The sequence below is a fragment of the Pogona vitticeps genome, chromosome 1, assembly GCF_051106095.1.
Source record: "Pogona vitticeps strain Pit_001003342236 chromosome 1, PviZW2.1, whole genome shotgun sequence".
Lineage (NCBI taxonomy): Eukaryota > Metazoa > Chordata > Lepidosauria > Squamata > Agamidae > Pogona > Pogona vitticeps.
In genome coordinates this window covers 307,296,822-307,319,321 of record NC_135783.1, presented here as the reverse complement: position 1 = coordinate 307,319,321, position 22,500 = coordinate 307,296,822, and the positions used below count along the sequence as shown (strand labels likewise).

The window sequence follows — 22,500 nt, the reverse complement described above, 5'->3', positions numbered from 1 at the left end:
GGGGAAAAATATCCCAGAATGCCTATTGGAAGCATTTATTTACCAGGTGAAGGGACTCCTTAAGAATAACTTGATGAGGATTTGTGCCTGTGGGACCTGAATACAGATACTACTTGGAACTTGCCTGCTCGATTTGACTGGTCAATCATAGGCTGTACTATTCTTCTTCTGGCATTAATAAACCTGAAACAGAACACAAAGTATAGAGATCTATTTGTCAGCTTAATGCTGTACTTAAAAAAAAGAGGGGGAAAAACACTTCCATTGCTGCCGCCCCCCCTTTTTTTTTACTTTGGCAAGGCATCAGTACAGAAAAAAAAGCATTAATGAAAATCAAAGGAAAAAGAAGACAATCATACATGACTTGCCAGTTAGGAAAGTATTTAGCAGAAGATAACGAATCCAAGTAAAAATGTCCCTGGTAAATTATTTTACTGGGGGAAAAACTCTTTCTAAAAACATCATTATTTGATCAGCTAGAAGGCTGGTAAAAAGTTTTGCAGATGACTTATTTATTTATTTTCATCGCAGGCAATTCAGCTTCCACTGCAGCTGTCCATAAATGAGGACCAGGCTTTGCTATTCTGTGCTTTCACAAGGTATTGTTAGGTCAGCAGAGCCATCAATTAAGCTGTCTGAAGTTTTATCACCAGCACAGCAGCAATAAGTGCTGGCCCAGAAAGAACTGCTCTTCTGCAACTCCTGCAGTTTAAGCCTGTAAAGTCAAGGGTCATTTGGAGGTCAGTGCCAGCTGGGGGCGACCTTTTCAACCAAGAGTAGGACACCCAGGGCAGAGAGCATAAGACAACTTCCAACCATAAACTGGGGGGCACCTTCCAACTTGATAGAAAAAGGGAATTACAGGTACATGTGTTTAATATTAGGCCCTAAATAACTTCTTCTCCAATCAGGTACCATAACCAAAGCAACGTCCGAGTCATCTGAACATTAGGCAAAGCCCATTATTTGGGAAGGGAAGCCTGGATTTAATTTTGAGGGTAATCCAAAAATAAATGCTTGCATATTTCCCCATTAAGTTAATACACAGCAACCCACATCAGATAATCATGTTCAAACTAACCCCAGTAAAATGATTTTTTAAAAAACATTACATAAATTGCACAACTTAGTGAGGGCCATTTTTCATCATTCACAAGACATACTTGCTTTAATCTCTTGTTTATACCTCCATCCAGTGCATTTTTAGAACACTTCACTACTTATGTGTAGGTGTAATCAAATATTTTGTCATTTAGTGTATAACCCTTAGGATATGCAAAGAAAGGTGAATATTGGTGCTTAAGCCTTTTCTGAAAAATTGAATGTAACCATCACATAAAAATAAATTATTTGTATTGTATTGTGATTCAGTTCTGCTTCAATTCTCATGAAGTGAATAGGTATTTCAGTAATCTTTTACATAAGATTATAAGTTTATGGTAATATACATAAACTCATTTACTAGATAGTACAAACCTAGAGCTCAATATTTAGGCCCAGACCATAGTCATCACATTTCTTCCAAAAGGGTAAAAGTTCCCTTTATAGAACTACAACTTTGCAATTGTTATTTTACAGAATATTCTATCTGGCACATGACACACAAATTGCTTTAAAGACAAGACAGGCTGCTTCACATGCTTTTGTCTACCTTCCTATTTAAATATATTCCAGTTGTCAAAAATACTCTGCCTTTTAATTAATCAAATCCAAATAGCTAGGTATTGAAAGATTTTTGTTGTTCTTATAAACATTAATGGCTTGTGTCACAGTAGCTATATTTCTAACATTACAATGTGACTTGGAGACATACTCCTGCCCTCCAAGGCAAAGGTCTTTGATAGGACTTAATTTGCTTAGCTGCTTTCCAGCAACATTGCCACACTGACCAAACAGGGCCTGACCTGAGCCTTCTACAGCCAGCATGCCTTTTATCAGCTGAAGTTAACGCCAAAAGAGATTAACAGAAAAGCCTGATAAGACTGTTTTCTCTTCAGTGAGCTCCTAATGGTGTATGCAGATGGCAAGGTTTAAGAAACACAACAAGCACATACTGTACTTGGGCTCGTAACACACAACAGATTCTCTTCCACTTTGAGCCTATGTGACCCTTGCTTTCTTCAGCCTAGCCACTCATAAGGCAAATTAAATTGCCTTTTCAGTTTTTATTTCAGCTCCAACCAGTTTTTATTATTTACATCTGGTGGTCTCCTTATTTATGTCCCTTTCTACTTCCTTACAACACTCCCTTACTCAGAGGACTGCAATGCATTATGGTTCTTCATTCTCAGCAGGAGAACACTACACTGTCTTCAAACAAATAATTAAGGGGAAGGTTAAAGGGGTTCACCTAAAGGTCATATCTTTGGAAACTGGTCAGAATGTATACATTAATTTAAAAATGGTGAGGGCATCCTCCCAAGTGTTTTTTAAAAAGGAGTTTACACAACAATGCAAAGCACTCAGACAATTCATAATCCTTGAAGCCAAACTTTTATGAATATACGAAATTAAAAACCATGGTCTGTGGCTAATGTCAATTAATCTAACCACTCATCATGGTACAAACGTCAGAGTGACAATGAAAATCTGGTCAGCACTTGTGCGTTCTTCTTGCATAGCAGAAATAATTGTGTGTATACAATCTTAAAGAAAAATAACGCAACATCTGTTTGTTTGCTCTTAACTGATTCAACAGATATTTTGTAAGGAAACCATGAAAGCTCTAGGTTAGTGGTTCTCAAATCTGAGGGAACTCTCCTCCCCGTGTGTGAAAATCATCTGGGTTGTATGCTGCAGGAAAGGAGATGATTCCACAGCAGACACAAAAAGAGGCACTTCCTTTAAAATGAGGAATTATTTAGTATTGCAGCCACCAAAACCTGTTCATTAAACATACATAGAAGCTACTAGAAGGCAGCCGGCATAAGTTAAATTTCTGGTCTGAGTGCAACTAGTCTGATGGGTCCTAGAAAAACAGTCTTAACACTCAGTTTGAAACATCTCATAGTACCATTGTAGGAAGAAAACTCCTGTTCACAAATTCTCATACACAGCAAGTTTCACTATCTCAGAAATGGGACTGAACTCCCCTTGGCTTGGAGGAGGGGGAGTTTCAATGTCCATGCTGATACGGCCTTGTCAGGAGTGGCTCCGGACTTAATGTTTTTCATGACAACCATGGGTTCTGTCCTAAATTGTATCCTGTCCCACTCGAGCTGCAGATCATACCCGGAACCCCTTTTTTGTTTTGTTTTGTTTTTGTATTGGGTGGAATTTTGGTGATCTGAGTTTGGAGGAATTCCCTGCAGTTTTATTGTCATGGGCAGATCATTATTTGGTGGAGTTTAGACTGACTGGAACTCAAATCTTCTACAATGGTGAGGGACAGATTTAAATGGTCTGCACCAGGAGGCTGAGATATCTCAGTGAGTTCCTGATGGCTTTTTGGAATTTCCTGTTGGCTCAGCGGATAATTCTGCAAAAGCCCTGTCTGACCTGGGATGAACTGGATAGCCCAGTGGTTTAGGTATCTGGTTGTGGAGCCAAAGGCTGAGTGTTCAATACCCCACTGTGCCTCCTTGAGAGGGGTTGGACTTGATGATCCATAGAGTCCTTTCCAGATCTGCAGTTCTAAGATGATGATGATGATGATTAGGAAATAGCCAGAACAGTGAACATGATTGCTCTTAATGTCCCGTCCCTTGGAGTGGAGACAAACTGGCTCTTTGGTTTACAAGGGGTCTGGTGGTTTGGAAATGAGTGGGACAGAAGGTAGAACATTGGTAGAAAACCTGGGGCAGATCTGACTGAATACAGGCTAGGGCTCACTACCATGGTAGTGCTGCTGCAAAGAAGTCTTTCTTTTCTGCCACCACTGAGTCTGCTCAGTTCCCAGCATAGCTGTCTCAAGTGGTCAAGGGCCTGTTACACTCTAACCCCCACGGAGAGAACACAGACTACAGATCAGCCTGCTGTGAAGAATCAGCTTGACATTTTGCAGATAAAATCACTTGGATCTGCTAACTTGGATGCTGCAGTTGATACCAGTCCTGTGGATATAATTTTGGTCCCTGCTTGTCCTATGCTAATGAAAAACTTCCAGCTTGTGCAACCTGAGGATCCATATAGGTGAGGTGAAGGGCGAGACACCACATGCACACCAGATCTTCGCCCTTCCTAGCTCATAAAAGCAGCCAAGGGGATTGACTCAGTGGGGAAGGGAACACGAAATACTTCTCTAAAACAAGGCAGTGTTCAGACTGCATAAAGAGGCAGGTCCTGGATTCATCCCTGAGCCTGCATGTCCATCAGCCAAGGGTGAGTGTGCACAGTTAAAACTAGTGCACCAGCTATGCTTCCTCCTTCAAAAATCTGATCTGTTCATGGTGATACATGACTTAGTTACATCCCATTCAGAATATTATAAGACACTCTACATGGGACCACCTTTGGAAAGTGTTTGGAATGTTCTGCAGGTCCAGAATTTTGCAGCTAGACTCCTGACTAGAGTGGGGTATAAAGAGAACAAAATATGCTTGTTATGGCAATTCAAAGTGCTGGTGTTAACCTATAAAGTCCTACATGACTTTGATCCAGGCTATTTGAGGGACCATATTTCTCCATGCCTGCATCCCCAGGATTTAATATCTTCAGAGGAGATCCCACCACACTCATACACATGGGATGACATGGGAGAGCTACCTACTAGACCATGCTTGCTCTGTAACCTTTGTGTTCAAAGATTCTATAGGTTTACATGACAAATTACTGCCAAACAGAGATGGAATGCTGAATTCATTTTCTAAAGATGAGGGTTGAAGTCAGAGACTGGTGAAATGTTGTATTTAGTGAATTTACCGAATACTCCGCAATCCAATTAGGCTAACATATATGAGAGGAATTCTGTTCAACCAAATTCAGTAGAATTTAAACCATAGATGACACATAAAATGCCTTTCCAGCTTCTTAACATCTTGAAGCAAGTTCCATGACATAATTATCTATAACCCCAATTTACAGTAAATTTTATGTAATCTCTTTGTATTGATACCTAAATAAAGTTCTTCAGAATGGAATCAGCCTGGGACTATCACACAAACCTAAGCAGTACAGCCGGGTGTGAACGTAGCTCCAATGTCACCCTTTCAAATGTTCTTAACAGTAGCATGATGTCATAGAAAGAAAAATCTGCTAATTGGAGAACAGAAATAATGGTCACTGCTCTGATCTTTGCCACAAATTTCCAGGTTACTCTTGGTAAGTTTATTAATAATTCAGTATCATCTTTTTTTTCTATGATGTTATCCACGAGAATTCTCAGCTTTTCATAGTCAGTTGAAAATACTAGAAAAAAAACTTCTAGTATTCTTAGGCAATGTAAAGACGAATACTGTAATCTAAGCATATTAGATTATTATTTCTAAACAGCAGCCCATCATATACTGGCCCCCTTTTGGTAGGAATGTGATTCATACAGCTCTTAAATAAGCAAACAAAATTGTGGTGCCTCAGGCTCTGAGGACACTGCCCAAACTTTCAGATAGATTTTCACTGCCTCCCTAAGCAGCAAAAACAAACAAAAAGAGCCCTCCCCACAAAAGTACTGCAACACCTTTAGGACACTAAAGGATCTTAATGTAAGCATTCGTGGATACAACCTACTTTTTCAGATACATTTCCAGGTTGTATCTACAAAATCTCACACTGTAATAAATTTGTTAGCTTTAAAGGTACCACAATCCTTTTGTTTTCGGTTATTTTATATTGAAACAGATTAACATATCAGCCTCTCTGAACTCAACCCCGAACAAGTGGTCATATCTGACAATCTTTCTATTGCTTTCCTGATACATCTTCCCTTTCTTCCTTCAACTTAGTTTTCAGGCTGAATTGGAAGAGAAACATTAAAACCACTGGTTCTTGACAAAATAAAACGAAACTAATTAAAATAATAGCCACTGAATTTAAGTTGATGCTAATACAGATGTCCTAGCAAATGATTTCAACTCATATTATAGTAAGTGGCATATATTACCATCCAGAACACCTCAATAGGAATACATTTGACTGCTGCCATCATGTTTGAAGAGAAAGGCATCTTCATTATCATCACTAACTTTCTACAGAGTTTCTTGCAAGAGCTGCAGAAATATCACCCATAAGTGACATGAAAGACACTTGCAGGTGGAAATAAAGTTTATTCTGACATTGTACAGATAACTACTCAAAGAACATCATTTTAAGATAAACAAGCTCCTCTTTTTGTTGTCTTGGAAAATTATACGGATTATGAGATTGCTCACATAACCAGCTGCTGGTTTCCTCAAGAAAATGTGATGTCTAGGTCTACTGTGCCAAAATCTCAGTAAGTTCTTCTACACATACTTAAGGTTTAATGCTTTATAAATGTGCAAGGTATTGTTCATGAAACAGCTTTAAATAACTCTGACTCTTGGAACTTTGATGAGCCATGAAGTATCCCAAGTAGCACTTCCCTGACACCCACTATTTAGTGAGAAGGCTTTATTTAGTTCTCCTCAGCAAGAGCTATTTTTGAAAGAACTGGGCAAATCTTATTTAGATCCATTGCAGTCTGGCTTCAGGCCTGGTTGCAGGGCTGAGACTGCTTTGGCTGCCTTGCCCAATTAACTATACCAGGAATGGGAGAATGGAGTGTGTCTTTATTGGTTGTTGTGGGTTTTTCGGGCTCTTTGGCCATGTTCTGAAGGATGAACGTTTGGCCAGTCTCTGTGGCCAGCATCTTCAGAGGACAGCACTGTCCTCTTCAATGCTGTCCTCTGAAGATGTTGGCCACAGAACACGGCCAAAGAGCCTGAAAAACCCACAACAACCATTAGATCCCAGCCGTGAAAGCCTTCGCGAATACATTATGTCTTCATTGCTTTTGTTGGACCTTTAGTTGGTTTTGATACCACTGACAATGGTATTCTTCTAGACTATGAATTGGGCTCTGTGGGATAGGACCAGAAGGCATGATTTTACAGATATCTTCGTCATTCCTGGAGGGCTGAATTTCTTGGGGTGATGATGACTCTTGCTTCACATCCTGCCCACTGCCCTAGGGAGTCCCTTGGAGTTCTCATCTGTTCCCAATTCTATGTAACATCTACATGAAACTACTTGATAGAGAACATATTGGGTAAAAATTAATGATTTTTAAAAATCAAATTGTTTGAAATCATCATATAAATTGCAATTTAAATTTTACTGGACATTTATCAAGGTCTGAAATAAAATAACAATATAAAACCATGCTGGGTTTCATACATACAGGTATGAAATAACAAAGATGTGATGGGATAAAATTTCATTTTGATTGTATCAAGATATATGTCCCTTGCATATGTCTTTATTTGGTGAGGAAGGTTTCTGGTTCTTTATTATTTCATCATGCCAGGTTCCAATGCTTCATCAAGTTGTATCTTTCAAATCCAAATATTATTATGAAGGTTTGAGGACTTGGTTGAGATAGTAGAGCTGCTGACTATCATGGTAAGGTACTATTTGGATGAAAAAAATAATGGGAAATGTTTCTACTGCAACTATCATTATGTCATTTACCCCAACTGACCCCAGTTGGTTATTTATGACAGCTAAGGGCAATGTCATAAACTGCACTGGCAAATTGCCATTGGTTAATATGTTGCCACTTGTATTCCTCAATGTGTGCCAAGTAATATGACTGCTACATGATGAGCATCACAAGCAGCAACTCATTAACTAGTAACAAGTAGCCACTGTGATTTATACCACTTAGCATAATAACCAACAGAATCTGGATTGTTTGTTGCTGTTTATTAAAAAATGAAGCAAGATCAGCAAGTTGATATTTCATGGACTAGTGAGCATCTTTCAAAAGGGTTATTATTTTTTGCTGTTATCAACATCAGAGAATATTTTAAAATTCCTTTTTCATTGTCCTTTAGTCCTTTCACTCACTAAAACCTTTGGACATATTATTTTAGTACTAAAATACTTCCATTTATGAAGAAAAAGAAATATTGTTTGTTCATGAAGAGTAGTGAAAATGATGATAATTCATTCAAAATATGTAAGAAACATTTTTCCTCAGGTTTTGTTCTGTCTCACTGTTTGGGGTTGACATTTTCAATAGCGGGCTGGCATGCCTTAAGCATGCAAAACAAATCCGAATTTGTTCACTTTGAATCAAAGTATTAATCTTTGGCCAAATGATATTTCAGATTTTGGAATGTGCAGATGATGTGGGTCCTGCTGAAAAATTTAATCATTTTCAAATTTAAAAGAATCCTTTTCATTAAAAAAGATCTTATTTTTCAACAAACTTCTTAGGATAGAATTTTGTACAGTCATAATGATAAAAAAAAAACCACTGTAGAGTTTTAAGAGTCCCATAGCTATAGGTGATTAAAACATTCAAACTTCTGTAGGAAATACAAGTGCAACCCATGTGCCTTTCTGAATTCCTTACTGAACTACTCCATAGTAGTGGAAGCCCCATAGAAGGCAGCCCGGATGTATGAGCAGAAACTATTTTGCACTTATTTGGTTATGAACATAAATACGTAAACCAGTATTATCATGTAACTGCAGCTCTAAATACAACTGCAGTTCTATCTATCTATCTATCTATCTATCTATCTATCTATCTATCTATCTATCTATCTATCTATCTATCTATCTATCTATCTATCTATCTATCTATCTCTCTCTCTCTCTCTCTCTCTCTCTCTCTCTCTCTCTCTCTCTCTCTCTCTCTATCTATCTATCTATCTATCTATCTATCTATTGAATTTTTACCCCACCCCTCTAGACAATGTCTAGCATCACTGAATACTGTGAATCTTATTTCCCAGTTGACATGCTTGGAACTAAGCTGTAAATGAATTAGGATCACAACCCACAGCAGAATGAATATGTCTATTGGTTGCTCACATAGGACTGTATATGAGCACTCTGAAGGAGGACAGGTTACTCACCTGTAACTGTGTTTCTTCTGTACATGCACACACTTGGGTTAGTGCAGCTGCACAAACCACTGCTGGGATCTTCTATAGCCTGCAAGCCCAAAGTTTTCTCCTCCCTATGTGTCTGTTGCATATGCCCAACCGTTTCTCCTCAGGCCCAACCTGTTTGCCACCAAGCCATCAGAAAAAAGCATGACAAAGCAGGGAGGTGGGTAGGTTTTGTGTGAATCCATAGAGTGACCACTCAAACAAACACAGTTACAGGTGAATAACTGGCCTTCTCCTTTGTGGTCCTCTACAATTCACACACTTGGGTGCTTAGCAAGCACACTTACCGAGCTATATGAAGTCTTTTGTCTTTGCTGAAGGGAAGGTGGAGTACCACAGGACATGAAGGATGCAAACATCATCACATTGTATAAGAACAAAGGAAAAGAGGGGTGACTGCAATAACTACCTTGGTATCTCTCTTCTCAGTGTTGCAGGGAAGCTGCTGGCCCGTGTTGTGCTGAAGATACTCCAGGTGCTTGCAGACAGAGTCTATCCAGAATCACAGTGTGGATTTCGAGCTAATAGATCCACCACTGACATGGTATTTTCCCTCAGACAATTGCAGGAGAAATGCAGGGAACAACAACAGCCGCTCTTTGTAGCTTTCATAGATCTCACAAAGGCCTTTGATTTGGTTAGCAGGGATGGCCTTTTTAAAATACTTCCCAAGATTGGATGTCCACCTCGACTCCTTAACATCATCAGGTCCTTTCATGAGGAAATGAAGGGCACTGTAGTTTTTGATGGCTCAGTATCAGATCCCTTTGACATCTGAAGCGGAGTAAAACAAGGCTGTGTCCTTGCGCCAACCATGTTTGGGATCTTTTTTGCTGTCATGCTGAAGCAGGCCTTTGGAACTGCAACAGAAGGTGTCTATCTCCGGACTAGATCAGATGGAAAGCTCTTTAATCTCTCTAAATTGAGAGCAAAGACCAAAGTCCTACTGAAATGTATGCAGGACTTCCTCTTCGCTGATGATGCAGCCATTGTTGCCCACTCTGCTGAAGACCTCCAACAACTCATGAATCGTTTTAGCAAGGCCTGCCAAGACTTTGGACTAACAGTCAGCCTGGAGAAAACACAAGTCATGGGCCAGGGTGTGGACTCACCTCCCCCTATTACTATCTCCATGCAAGAATTGGAGGTTGTTCATGACTTTGTGCACCTTGGCACAACAATCTCTGACAAAGAGAGTATGGCTTAATAAGAAGCTGACGGCATACACTAAAATCCAGGTCTATAGAGCCTGTGTCTTGACCACACTCCTGTACCGCAGTGAGTCCTGGGACTCTTTGTGCACGTCAGGAGAGGAAGCTGAACACCTTCCATATGTGTTGTCTCTGACACATATTTGGTATCACCTGACAGGACAACGTTCCAAATAGAGTAGTCCCAGAACGAGCTGGAATTTTTAGCATGTATACATTACTGAAACAGCGCCGTCTACGTTGGCTTGGGCATATCATGAGAATGGCTGATGATCGAATTCCAAAAGATCTCCTGGAGAATTAGTGCAGGGAAATCGCCCCAGAGGGAGACCACAGCTGTGATACAAAGACATCTGCAAGCGGGATCTGAAGGCCTTAGGAATGGATCTCAACAATGGGAAATCCTGACATCTGAGCATTCAGCCTGGAGGAAGGCATTGCATCATGGCCTCTCCCAGTTTGAAGAGACACTTGTACAGCAGGCCGAGGCAAAGAGGCAGTGCTGAAACGAGCAAAATCAGGGAGCTGGACAGGGGACAGATTGGATTTGCCTTCAGTGTGGAAGAGATTGTCACTCTCGAATTGGCCTTCTCAGCCACACCAGACACTGTTCCAAGACCTCCGTACAGAGCACGATACCATAGCCTCTCGAGACTGAAGGATGCCTACAGTTCTCTTTTTAAATAAATCCTCTCTAATGTAATCAGTCTTACAGTTGAAAAGACCCTCTCCATCAATGGGAAGGTCTTCAATCCTCACTGTTGAGTCTTCCGAAATTCTAGCTGACCTCACCCAGGCATGCCTGCAGAGTATTGCCACTGTCATGCTCTTTGCAGAGCAGTTAGCAACATGCCTGGCTGAATGGATATAATGTACTGCAAAAAAGTAGGCCTCTTGTTGGAAGGAAGGCTCAAGGAATCTTTTATCCTCAGGCGGACAGATCATGAGAAGCTCACATTTCTTCCAGGTAAACTGATGGTATGCAGCCATAACTGCCTGACAGACATTCTCATGCCTAGTGTTGCCCTCAAATATATCTTTCTACCTTAGAGATATAACTTGTAACCTTCTCTGTTCACTGGAGTAGTGGAACAACAACCCCATGACTTTGTGCAGTGTCTGCAATTATGGAGTTTGGGAAAGAATGTTTGAAAAAAAAGGTTACTCCTCCTTCTTGAACTCTGTAGAGATTTTTTTTTTTTGGCTACATCTTGACATTGGAGTTATGGATTAAGGTTTCTGCAGGACTGAGTAATAAGATCTGTCAAGGCTGGTAGCATTGAAATTTGTAGTGGTGTTACCCTTCTGAAAACTGGCTCAAAGATTTTTGTGTTTGTGCTGGTTGTTTAACTGGCAGTTCAAGTGATTTAACCATTTGCATCATTAAATCTGAATGTCCTGGATCTCAATCTTGATTTTGAGTTCGATCAATGCTGGCACCAAGGAGATTTTGATATTGATCTTGAGTGGGATCTCTGCTGTCGTAGAGGTGATGGCTGAACTGCACAGAAATACTTAATATCATGTGATTAAGAATGTGATTTTGATACAGAAATTATCTGAGATTTTAATGAGGATGGCTTGTCTATTTGCCCCTGTGATGTGGGGGAGCCTGAGCTTGATCTCAGTGAGGAACCTGACACTGTAACCTCCTTACTATGGACAAATGATTTATAATCATTGTTGTATATACACAAACCATCACAACTCACTACACAACACTGGCTACATAGTTTTAAAAGGTGGCTTCTTGCTGAGAGGCTTTAAAAATGGTTTCACTACTGTTCTGTACCAAAGAGTGGTATGTAGTGGGCAAATTTGATAACTAGCCTGTGTCTTTTCCCATAGCATTGACCTTCTATAACAGAACAGTCCTGAAAAATGCTAAGAATGTGAGAGAAAGCTTGAAAACATTCAATTGGCTTTTATAGCTGCCGCATCCCCCTAGTGTCCCTTGTTTTGCCAAACACAGGTCCACCCTCAGGATGTGTTGCCTCTTTTTACGCTGCCACCAGTGGATCTAGTCTACAATATACCAAATATATCTCAGACAGGTCCTGCCAATATAACAGGTTTATTGATCTTTTAGTTGGTATGTAAATCACAGATGTAAATCGCAGTTGTTGAGGATCATTCATTAAATTGGATTTGATTACACATCTACTTGTATGTGTTTTTATTCACCATAACCTCTTTAACAATATTCTTTAATATCTATCTATTTTCTATTCCTTTTAACTCTTTCCTATTCTCTAGAACACTCTAACTTTCCAATCTCTGTCTTAACTCTCTCAGTTCAATGTCCTAATCTCACTCACTTCCATTTCCTATCTCCTCTCTGTCTCTCTAACTCCCCGTCACCCTAACTCCACCCCTCCTGTCCTATCATAGGCTCCTGCCCTTGAGCTCCATATAATGGACAGGGGTGATGTGGGCATTCCACCACAATAGCATTCTTCAACGTCCTTGCAGAATTGAAACACCAAATTTACATGTTAAAAAACTAATATTGTGGCATGAAATTTGAAAATAGTCTTGTTTATTTTATTTTATTTATTTATTTTATTTATACCCCGCCCATCTGGTCTTGCGACCACTCTAGGCAGCTTCCAGATGCATAAATAAAAACATACTAATATACATAAAATTATAACATCAGCTAATAAATTAATAAATTATTCAAGATGGCAGAAGAAGAGAAAGAAGAGGTAATCAAGGATTAACTGGAGGGAAGGCCTGTACGAACATCCATGTTTTTAGTTGGTTTTTGAAGATACCCAGCGAAGGGGCTGCACAAATCACCAGAGGGAGATTGTTCCAGAGGCGAGGAGTCTCCGCCGAGAAGGCCCGGTTTCTAGTTCTTTCCTTCTGGGCCTCTCTCAGCGTCAGGCTCCTCAGCCTCACCTCCTGGCTCGTGTGGGTGATACGGGTAGACCTTGGTGGGAGTAGGCGTTCCGCTAAATATCGAGGTCCTAAACCGTTTAGGGCTTTATAAGCTGATAACAACATTGTTTCATTATGACAATCTTGTAGTTTCCTGCCTTCCCACCAGAATTTGTCTCTCCCCCCCCCCCCCCATTTCTTCACACACACTGCAGTTTGGGAACCAATGCTAAAGACATTAGTAATTCCTTTACTTCCTGCCATGCCTATGGTTTTAAACAACCAGGTCTTAGACTATCTATGCATTGATTTGTACAAGTTAGCCTATGTGCAAATCATTCTGTATTCATACCAGAAAGACCCAAAAATCAGTCCACAGGCCAAATTATTCAAATAGTTTTGCTCAACATCCAGTTTATCCAGTGTCAGAGACCAAGAAAAGAAAGACCACCAGCTATAGTAGGAATGGCCCAGGACATCCTATATATACCTCATGAACTTTTTTATCACTAGAGTTATAGGCAAAGCAGACATGGTAAAAAAAAAGTTGACATATTTTATTTATTTATTTATTTATTTATTTATTTACAATATTTTTTAGCCGCACCATTGCCAGATCAAGATCTGATATCACAGTTGCTTATGTTTGATGCATTGGATGCTGAAGGGACAGAATGTTAGCATGCATGATGAAAATAATGAATGCCTAATAGAGAATCTGAGATTTTGCAATTGTAGCCCCTTTGAAATATTGATTCAGTCCAAAGGAGTGGGACTAAGGAAGAGTTGGACTGTGAGTAGAGATTTTAATCAAAAAGAGTGTGAGTGCTAAAGACACTGGAGCTGTTGTTGCCATTTAGATTATTATTGCCAATTTGATCTATAATTCCTATGTTTGTGTTGGAGGAGTGGATCTACATAGTGAATTCATGTATATGCAACTGAATTGATATTTTATTCTAGGGTTTTGAAGACTGCATATAGAGCAATTCTTCTATGTTAAGGATACCCAACTCAAATTGAGGAATATAACTTGGGATATTTTCTGCATTTGAATTAAAAAGGACACTTGAGCTTTGCAATTCTACAAGCAGTTTCTGTATTGGTGCTGTGGCTAAGTACTTGCGTGTACAAACTGTAGAATTTTGTTGTCGTCATTTTATTTTGTGCTGTCTGTTATATAACTGTGAATGAGATGCGACTAATTTTGTGAAATTGTGTTTGCAAGGTTCATCAATAGATATACAGTATAAGTAAAGTCACATAGAACTTATCTGGTTATCTCCAACAAGTCTGAAGCGAAATGCTAACCACGATCATCTCCTTCATTGCTTTTTCCATACAGAGAACAATCTGTCTACAAAGAAGATGTTTTCATTCATGTGCTAGCTCTCCAAATGAACTTTGAAAAATGGGGTTCTTACTCATATGGAGATGCTACAGGTGAGTGAGAGTCTCTGCTCAGCAGATATACATTGCTCTCCACATGTAAAGAAAAGTATGGTGAAGGTGAGATGCTAGGCAATATGTAATAATTGTAGTGACTGAATTAATGATAAGCAGTGTTACAGCAGAACAAGTTATTTGGTATTTGAAAATATACACAGGCGTGTATGATGCTTTTCCAGTTAAAATTAATGTTTGGCAGGCACAAAGATTGGTGCCTATGTGACATGCTCTCTTGACAAGTAAGAGTAACAGAGTTGACTTGAGTAAAGGCAGGAAGGATGGAAAGTCAAAACCACCAGTAAAATAAGGGGAATTGATCTTAGACACAGAGGAAGTCACTGCTACTGTCAAGCATTATAAAATAATCAGAAAGCTTTGCAAGACCCTTAAACAGGCCAAATATTTTGGGGAATGGGAGCAAAAGCAAGGGTATGATAAAAAGAAGCCCTAGTGTGGGCTATGGTGAAATTTTAGAAAAGCAAGTACAACTTTCATTCATGAGTTATTGGATTTTACAGAAGTCATGATATCAAGGTATACGAGTGAGTCTACATTTTAAAAAATTGGGCCCAAAATAATTGTGCTGAGGCCATGTGTAGTTTTCAAATACTTAATTTGGTCTGTAATTCTTGTGAGGAGAGGGACACTTCTAGACACGGTTTTCATTGTGCTATAGCTGTTTTTATTCTACAGAGTTTTATGGGAGAGGGAATTGTTGCCTGTTCGTAATCACACTGCCACTTAGTTCATCTTTGCCATTAAAAATGTGTCAAAGAGCACAGAGATGCACAATGTCTTTTGATTAGTAGCTGAAGGAGGCATGTATCTGGAAAACTGGTCATTTTTGGCAATCTACTCCAAAATTGTTTCTGAGTATGTGTGTTAGCAAATTATGATATCAATACCACTGGTTGGTGACTAAGAAGCGATTATGGCATCACATGCAGGAAGAAAAAAATATTGGCCAAAACCTTACTGCAAAATACGGTGTAATATTTTTCTATAATTCTCTGCCCTACTATTGTGTGCCAAAGTGCATAACTGAGCTGGATATGAGTACACACAGTAGACAGGTGGAACTACTCTGCACACAACTTATACCATTTGGGGTGTATGCTTGAATTCTGGCCAGTCGATACTGAACCTCTGTTCACTAGTGTATTTTATTTTGAAACATACTTTAACATTACAAAAATATGGATATTTAAAAATGAAAGTCAAGACTTATTTATTTATTTATTTATTTATTTATTTATTTATTTATTTATTTATTTATTTATTTATTTACTTACTTACTTATTTACTTATTTATTGTATTTATACCCCGCCTATCTAGTCATTTCGACCATTCTAGGCAGCGTACAACATAAGGATAACAAGTTCTTAAAAAAATTATAACAATTAATTAATTAAATGATTCTATAAGATGGGAAAAATAAAAATAAATCAAATAAAGAGGGAAAAAAAAGGAAAGAGGACAGGAATTAACTGGAAGGGAAGGCCTGCCTATACATCCATGTTTTTAGTTGGTTCTTAAAAGTCCCCAGCGAGGTACTTCTGGAGCTCTTGGGTAGACTCACAGACACATTTCATGAGTTTGTTTTACTTATTACATTCCTACACCATATATCCAAATTTTTTTTTGGAAAGCATAATTGTTTTAAAACAACAACAACAACAATCCTGCGCACCCCAACACTGAGCAGATTACACATGGCACCAGGAGGAGAGCAGGTTCCCTTCTAGGGTTCAAAGCGGTTGGGCAGCAAGGGTAGAAAAAAGTAAGGCTCCTTTCAGGACACCCTGGTTCTGAAAATGCTTGGAAGCTCATGCAGTTGTTATTTACATCTTTTGTCTGTGGTGCCTGTTTACACTTAATTAATGCAGCATGTAACCTTACCCTTGACGTATAGATATTTTTTTCTGGGATGCTGTAATAGAAAATACCATGAGCTAGATCACAAGTCTCCCTCTTGAAAATGAAAGGGACTCTTCTGTCCACAAAAGGTTTGTGATCTGGCACAGCATTTCTACTGCCAGAACATTGGAGGTGTTGCTAGCACATAATATAGTGATAGACACCAACTTGGATGGCTTTAACGGGGAATTATGCACAGTTATAGAGAACAAGGTTGTTAATCTGGATAGTTATACATTACTCCCAGTATCAGAAACAGTATGCATACAGGGAGGAGGATGTTACTACACCCATGTATGTTGGAGGCTTCCCACTTGTATCGTGCTGACTATTCTGGGAAAAGAATGGAATGCTGACTAAGGTAAAAGACAGACAAAAAGGCCATTAAGTATAGAATGCTTGATACTTCATGGGGATATGAAGGGAAATGTTATTTGTTTGCATTTTTCAACCTCTTTAATTAATGGTAGTTTTTAAGGCACTAAAGCCCCCCTTTTCACCATTCCTAAGTCCTCAAAGGTTTCCCCAAGTTAAAAGGGGTCCCAAGGGATCCTGGGAACTTGAGGGATAGAATAGGAAACTTTTAATAGGTAATAAAAGCCCAGAGCTGACCATGTCATCAGTTTGTGATGGCATACACTTACACAGTAGGATTTTGGCCATAATAGGATTTGTGTAGAGCATAGTGTGAGCACTGCTATCCCCTAAGACAGGCAGGTAAGATCTACTTGAATATCTCCACTATTTGACAAAAACAAACAATGGAGCAAGGTTGTGGCTCTAAACCTATGGACCAATATCCTACTGTACTTTCATTGGATGGAATACTACCAGCATTGAAATGTGAGTGCATTCCACTTGTATAAGCATTGCCACTGGCAAGAAGAAGTGGACTTTCTTTCTTCCCATGTCTTGCACAGTGGAATGTTTGTTGCAAGTGGTACAACCCCATGTTACTGCACCAGCAGGTCTTTCTGCTTAGCAGAAATTTAGTAAGATACTGGCCATGGAATTTAGGACCTCTTTTGACCTAGATTCCAGTCTTTCTGAAAGCAACAACTTTCTTTGGGAAAATGTGCAGTTTTAAAAATGATTCTGAATTTATTTTGCTTTCTGATGTTCTAATATACTGTATTAAAAAACTTTTCAAATTTTTCTACCTATCATATCTTGCATTATAATGCTATTGTACCATGTGGGATTTTTTGATGCATAGCATCATGTTATGTAAATTACAAAGACACTTCAGAAATACTATTGCTTAGTACAGTAAGTTGCACTTGAGTTAGGCCCACTGAATGAGTCAAGATGTGCTATTTTTAGACTACTCTGTAAGTTCCATTGATTCAAATGGACCTACTCTAGTTGAGGCTTACTTTAGCATAACAAATTGCAACTAGAGGAGGCCTATTTGAATAACTGGAATTTATGGAGAGGGCGACTCACCAAATTCCCACTGACTCAATGAGCCTACTCTAATATTTTTACTCTGCTAAGCTACAGGATTTCATCCATCATAAAGCAGATGGCACAAACCAGTGCTTTTATTTGCTTTTAATTACATGTTAGCCATGACAGGGGTTTTCTTAAAAGCTTTCACTGAAATCTTGAGCATATAACCTGGTATCGTGGGGAATAAACTCTAATTTGTTTTATGTGAGAGCAGATTAACAGATGCAAAAAATAACTTCGTTCAGCTTAGTCAATTAAATGCATCTAATATGATTTTTTACACAAACTGAAAAGATACTGAACCCGCAGTAGACACTCAAGCAGATAACCAGCATTTGACCACTGTTACATTTGCACCCTATTTCTTGGTCTGTATATACTCACTCATGATGAACTTTGAAAACTATGCCAATTATTCAAAATATGTGTAGAATGTGACATTCCAATTAAAAAATAATTTTGAATTGACAATTTTTAATTTCAATCAGGAACAGCAATAGATAGAAACAACATTTGGCACTCAAAGATTATGTCAGGTCTAATACCTCTTCCTACAATTTTGCTGTATGCTTTCTATCAGTGTTCACTGGGAACAGCAGATCAGGAGGTTCCGAGTGACCTTTGCCAACATTTATTCTAGGAAGCCATGAGATGGAGCCAAACTATAGTGTTCTGACTGCAAAAATCATTGGAGATGAAGGTATTCACAATGTGTAGCACAATCCTATGCATATTTAGCTTGATGTAAACCTTAATGATTATTAGTGTTTAATTCCAAGTAAATGCACACTAGATTCACTACAATATTAACATAAACAAAGATCATAAGTTGTTTAATTATGTTTGCAATCCTGATAGCTATGTAAATTTGTAGTTGATTGTCAATTCTTATTTTCATTTTTTAAAATACATCAGTATGAATGTTTACTCATAAGTAAGCATCAACTGTTTACTCACAGTAAGACATATTAGTGTAAAATAGCTGGGTGACTAGCTGGTATCAGTCTATCCATTTTACATTACAAAGTATAATGGATAATGGCATAATCCACTATCCAGGATTATAAATGTACCATGAGTCCCAACCATGAATAAATAACTAGCTACAGAAATAAATATATCTCCTAATATTAACAGTAATAAAGAATCACTGGTACACAAAGACATTGATAGACACCAATTTTCATTACAGGCTTTCAAGATATTTTAACCTATGCAGAAAATAATCATTATTTATTTCCTGTGGAATTCTGAATGGTAATAAACACTATTCTATGAATGTAATCACATCTGATCCCACATAACAAAACATCTCAGCAGGTCATGATTTCCAAAGTAATATCTGTTCCATTGCTATAATGCCACAAGATTATTCATATACAGTGATTTATCATGCTGTACAAGAGATATTTCAAAGATACTTGAAAGGAAAGGAGGAGGCAAACAGACTTCCTTTGCTATTTGTATCTTTAAGATAAAATGCAGAGTCAATAGACATAAGTTGTAGTGCATTGCCCCATCCTGTACTTGATTTATTGCAGATGGGAATCAACTAGAAACTAAATTACTTTGAAAGTTTTACTGCCAATGTTAAAATTCCAAGTCTGTATGCCTACATTTTATAGAGTCACTAAGTACAGCTTTTGCAAATCTGCACAGAGGACAATCACTCTGTGCCTAAAAAAGAGTCCGTTCACATTATTCTTAAAATGACAACGTAACCATTTTTGCTGTTCTTAGAGATTGTGAAACATTCAGATACATTATTTTCAACTACGCCCCTCTCCAACCAGTTAATATTATGTTCTTGATTGTTTTTTACGGATAAAAAGCTGCAAAAGGATATTCCTTTGCAAGGATGCTAGTTTCCCTTTAGATCTTTATGACATCATTTGATAAAATCTATAAACTCAGTGAAAAGTATCTTTAGTAATAATTTTCACCAAATGAAGAATGATGTTTGGAAGTAACCTGCTGGAAAACATCTGAAGAGATCAAGGTATACTTGCATGTTCTGTAGTAAGGGTATCTCTGATTAGCTTGTCATCTACCCTGAAGAAGATGTAGCTCCATTCTCCTATGCTATATAGCAGGCCAGCTGTTAGCTGTCTGTCAAGCACCTAAAGTGGACAAGTAGTCCAGGAGCAAAAATGTCACTCCTTTGATCTGGTAAGGAGCAGCTGCTGATTTATAGAGTAGGACTTTGTTCTTCCGTTCTATTTTACTTTCTTTCCTAAGGCAGAACCACAAAATCTAGTAGGAAAAAAAATGTGCCGTCCTCCGCAACATCAACAAGCTCTGACAACTGCAACAGGGTTTTTCTTGGCCCTAACAAAGCTCTCAGGCATCTCCTTTGACACTCGCCTCCCCCTGCTTCTTCTTTTTGCAATGCGGTAGTTATTGTTTAATTCAGCTTCTGTAAATGGAATGGACTGTGGCCAGCAAGCCTGGGGCATAAACACACCTGTATGAAAGAAGCCTTATTGTAGCAACCATCTACAACCAACTTGCACATGCACTGTTGGTCCCTGAGTTCAGACGCTGTGTTCCATTTTCCTGACAGAAAAATGTGCCCTAAGTAAACTACTTTTTGTGTATCCACCGTCCTGTCTTGACCATACTTGTATATTTTCTTTATACCTATTAAAAATATTCAAATCTGAACGTAGAAAGATTTAGATATGGTAATATATTACCTATCTGTCAAACCAATGAACTTTAGGAAATTTGTTATGAACACCTCAATGGTTTTAATAATTTATAATCATTGCAAAAATATTAAAACACTATCCTAATACTGTGTTGATCCTCAAGGTGTTCATGCTGCTTTTGACCTTGTCTGGCCCTTTATGGTCAGATGTTTTAAGACACAGATCACCTTTAATGAGGTGCTGAGTGATCCTCTCTCCCACAAAAGCTATCGAGTTCTATTTTAAGAATTTCCTTTCTAGGCATTGTGCTGTGAATATCTTTATTGGCCGCTCTTGATTTTAAAACACTATAAAATAATCCTGGTTAAAGAAGCATGCATTACAGAACAGATGGACACAAACCTCTTTACATTTTTAGTGCAGTGAAAACCTTAAAAAAAGGACTATGAATTGATATCTATGGGTATAAGTTAATTACAATCCCTTAAAATTATGTACTAGAAAATCATGAAGAGAAAAGCTCTGGAAGAGTTAACAGATGAACTGAAAGGTAGACATAATGATTTTTAAAAAAAAAAAACTTTTTAACACAACAGGTTTATTTGATCTGATAATGATTTCTTAATGCATAATAAACTCTTATATAGATATGTGCACATTATCCTTTGGAAGCTTGTACATCTTATTTGTTTCTGAAGAAGTCAGGAAAGTAATACAATTAGAGCCCGGGGGAAAACCCAAGGATAATTTAGCAGGAATCCGTGACTAGGATTTAGTTAGTAAATGAGATAATTGTGCTTAACAGAATGTCACAGAGGATGATATAATGTTCAGAGCTTTTATGCATGGAAACCCTCCCCCGATTTGCTTAACTGGACACCATTGGGTTTATTTATTTATTTATTTATTTATTTATTTATTTATTTCTAACCTGACCTGTAGCAACAAATCCTAGGACAAGATACAAAAAATATTAAATAAAAAAGAAACTAATACAATTTAAATACTTCAAAATAATGAAAACATTAATACTTTTGAGTTGTTTAACAATTAGAACAATTTGAAACAAAACTGAAGGACTGAAGACCAAGCCATTGTAACAAATGTTTAGGTGAAAAGGATACCCAGAACATGACCTTCCTAGGTATATGAAACTTTTACTGAAAGACATGGGAAGGGCCTTGTAGTAACTGAACTACGTATATGGCTTTAAATATTGTATTTTAATTATGTACATTGCCTTGGGTCCTTTTTAAGGAAAAAGGTGAGGTATGTACAAATAAACAAACCTGAGCTCCTGAATGTCTGAGATGCTTCGAAACCTTGGTTATTTTCGCTGTGCCCTATGGGCAATCCTGAAACTCTAGACACAACCAAGCATTCACTTCCCACAACCCCTCTCTTAATGCTCTCTACATCTTTTCAATGCCAGCATGTATTTTGCTTGCCACTGACCATTACTTTGAGTCTTACAGAGCTCCAATCACAATGGGCAAGAGAATGGGCTATGAATTAAGAAACCCACAATTCAAATTGCACCTCTGAAATGGACTAATGGGCAGCTTTAGATAATTAGTATGTCATAATTACAAACATTTGAAATTGAGAGGCAGCATTAAAGGCATATTGTAAGAAGTATCTAAAGTATGGTTGTTGTGGGTTTTTCGGGCTCTTTGGCTGTGTTCTGAAGGTTGTTCATATAGACCTGATGGGTGGGATAGAAATCATAAATAAAATCCTTCCTAACGTTTCGCTAGTCTCTGTGACTGGCATCTTCAGAGGACAACACTCCTCTGAAGATGCCGGCCACAGAGACTGGCAAAACGTTAAGAAGAACAACCTTCAGAACACGGCCAAAGAGCCCGAAAAACCCACAACAACCATTAGATCCCGGACGTGAAAGCCTTCGTGAATACATT

The 22,500-nt window shown here is 38.3% G+C and overlaps 1 protein-coding gene and 1 long non-coding RNA gene across 7 annotated transcripts in view; both read right to left on the bottom strand.

Moving 5' to 3' along the window:
* The window catches only part of MEIS2 (Meis homeobox 2), a 277,957-nt gene that overhangs the window by 6,977 nt on the left and 248,480 nt on the right, over nucleotides 1-22,500 (bottom strand). For all 6 annotated transcript variants that reach the window (XM_072986310.2, XM_072986306.2, XM_072986311.2 and 3 more), the window contains one exon: nucleotides 125-183. In XM_072986310.2, coding sequence (XP_072842411.1) covers nucleotides 125-183 — 59 coding nt within the window. The remainder of the gene's footprint in view (nucleotides 1-124; nucleotides 184-22,500) is intronic.
* Nucleotides 21,041-22,500, bottom strand: part of LOC140703199 (uncharacterized) — a 39,399-nt gene continuing 37,939 nt past the window's right edge. The window contains exon 2 of the long non-coding RNA XR_012082572.2: nucleotides 21,041-22,500. This exon is cut by the window's right edge and continues 18,389 nt beyond it. This is a non-coding gene — a long non-coding RNA (uncharacterized LOC140703199).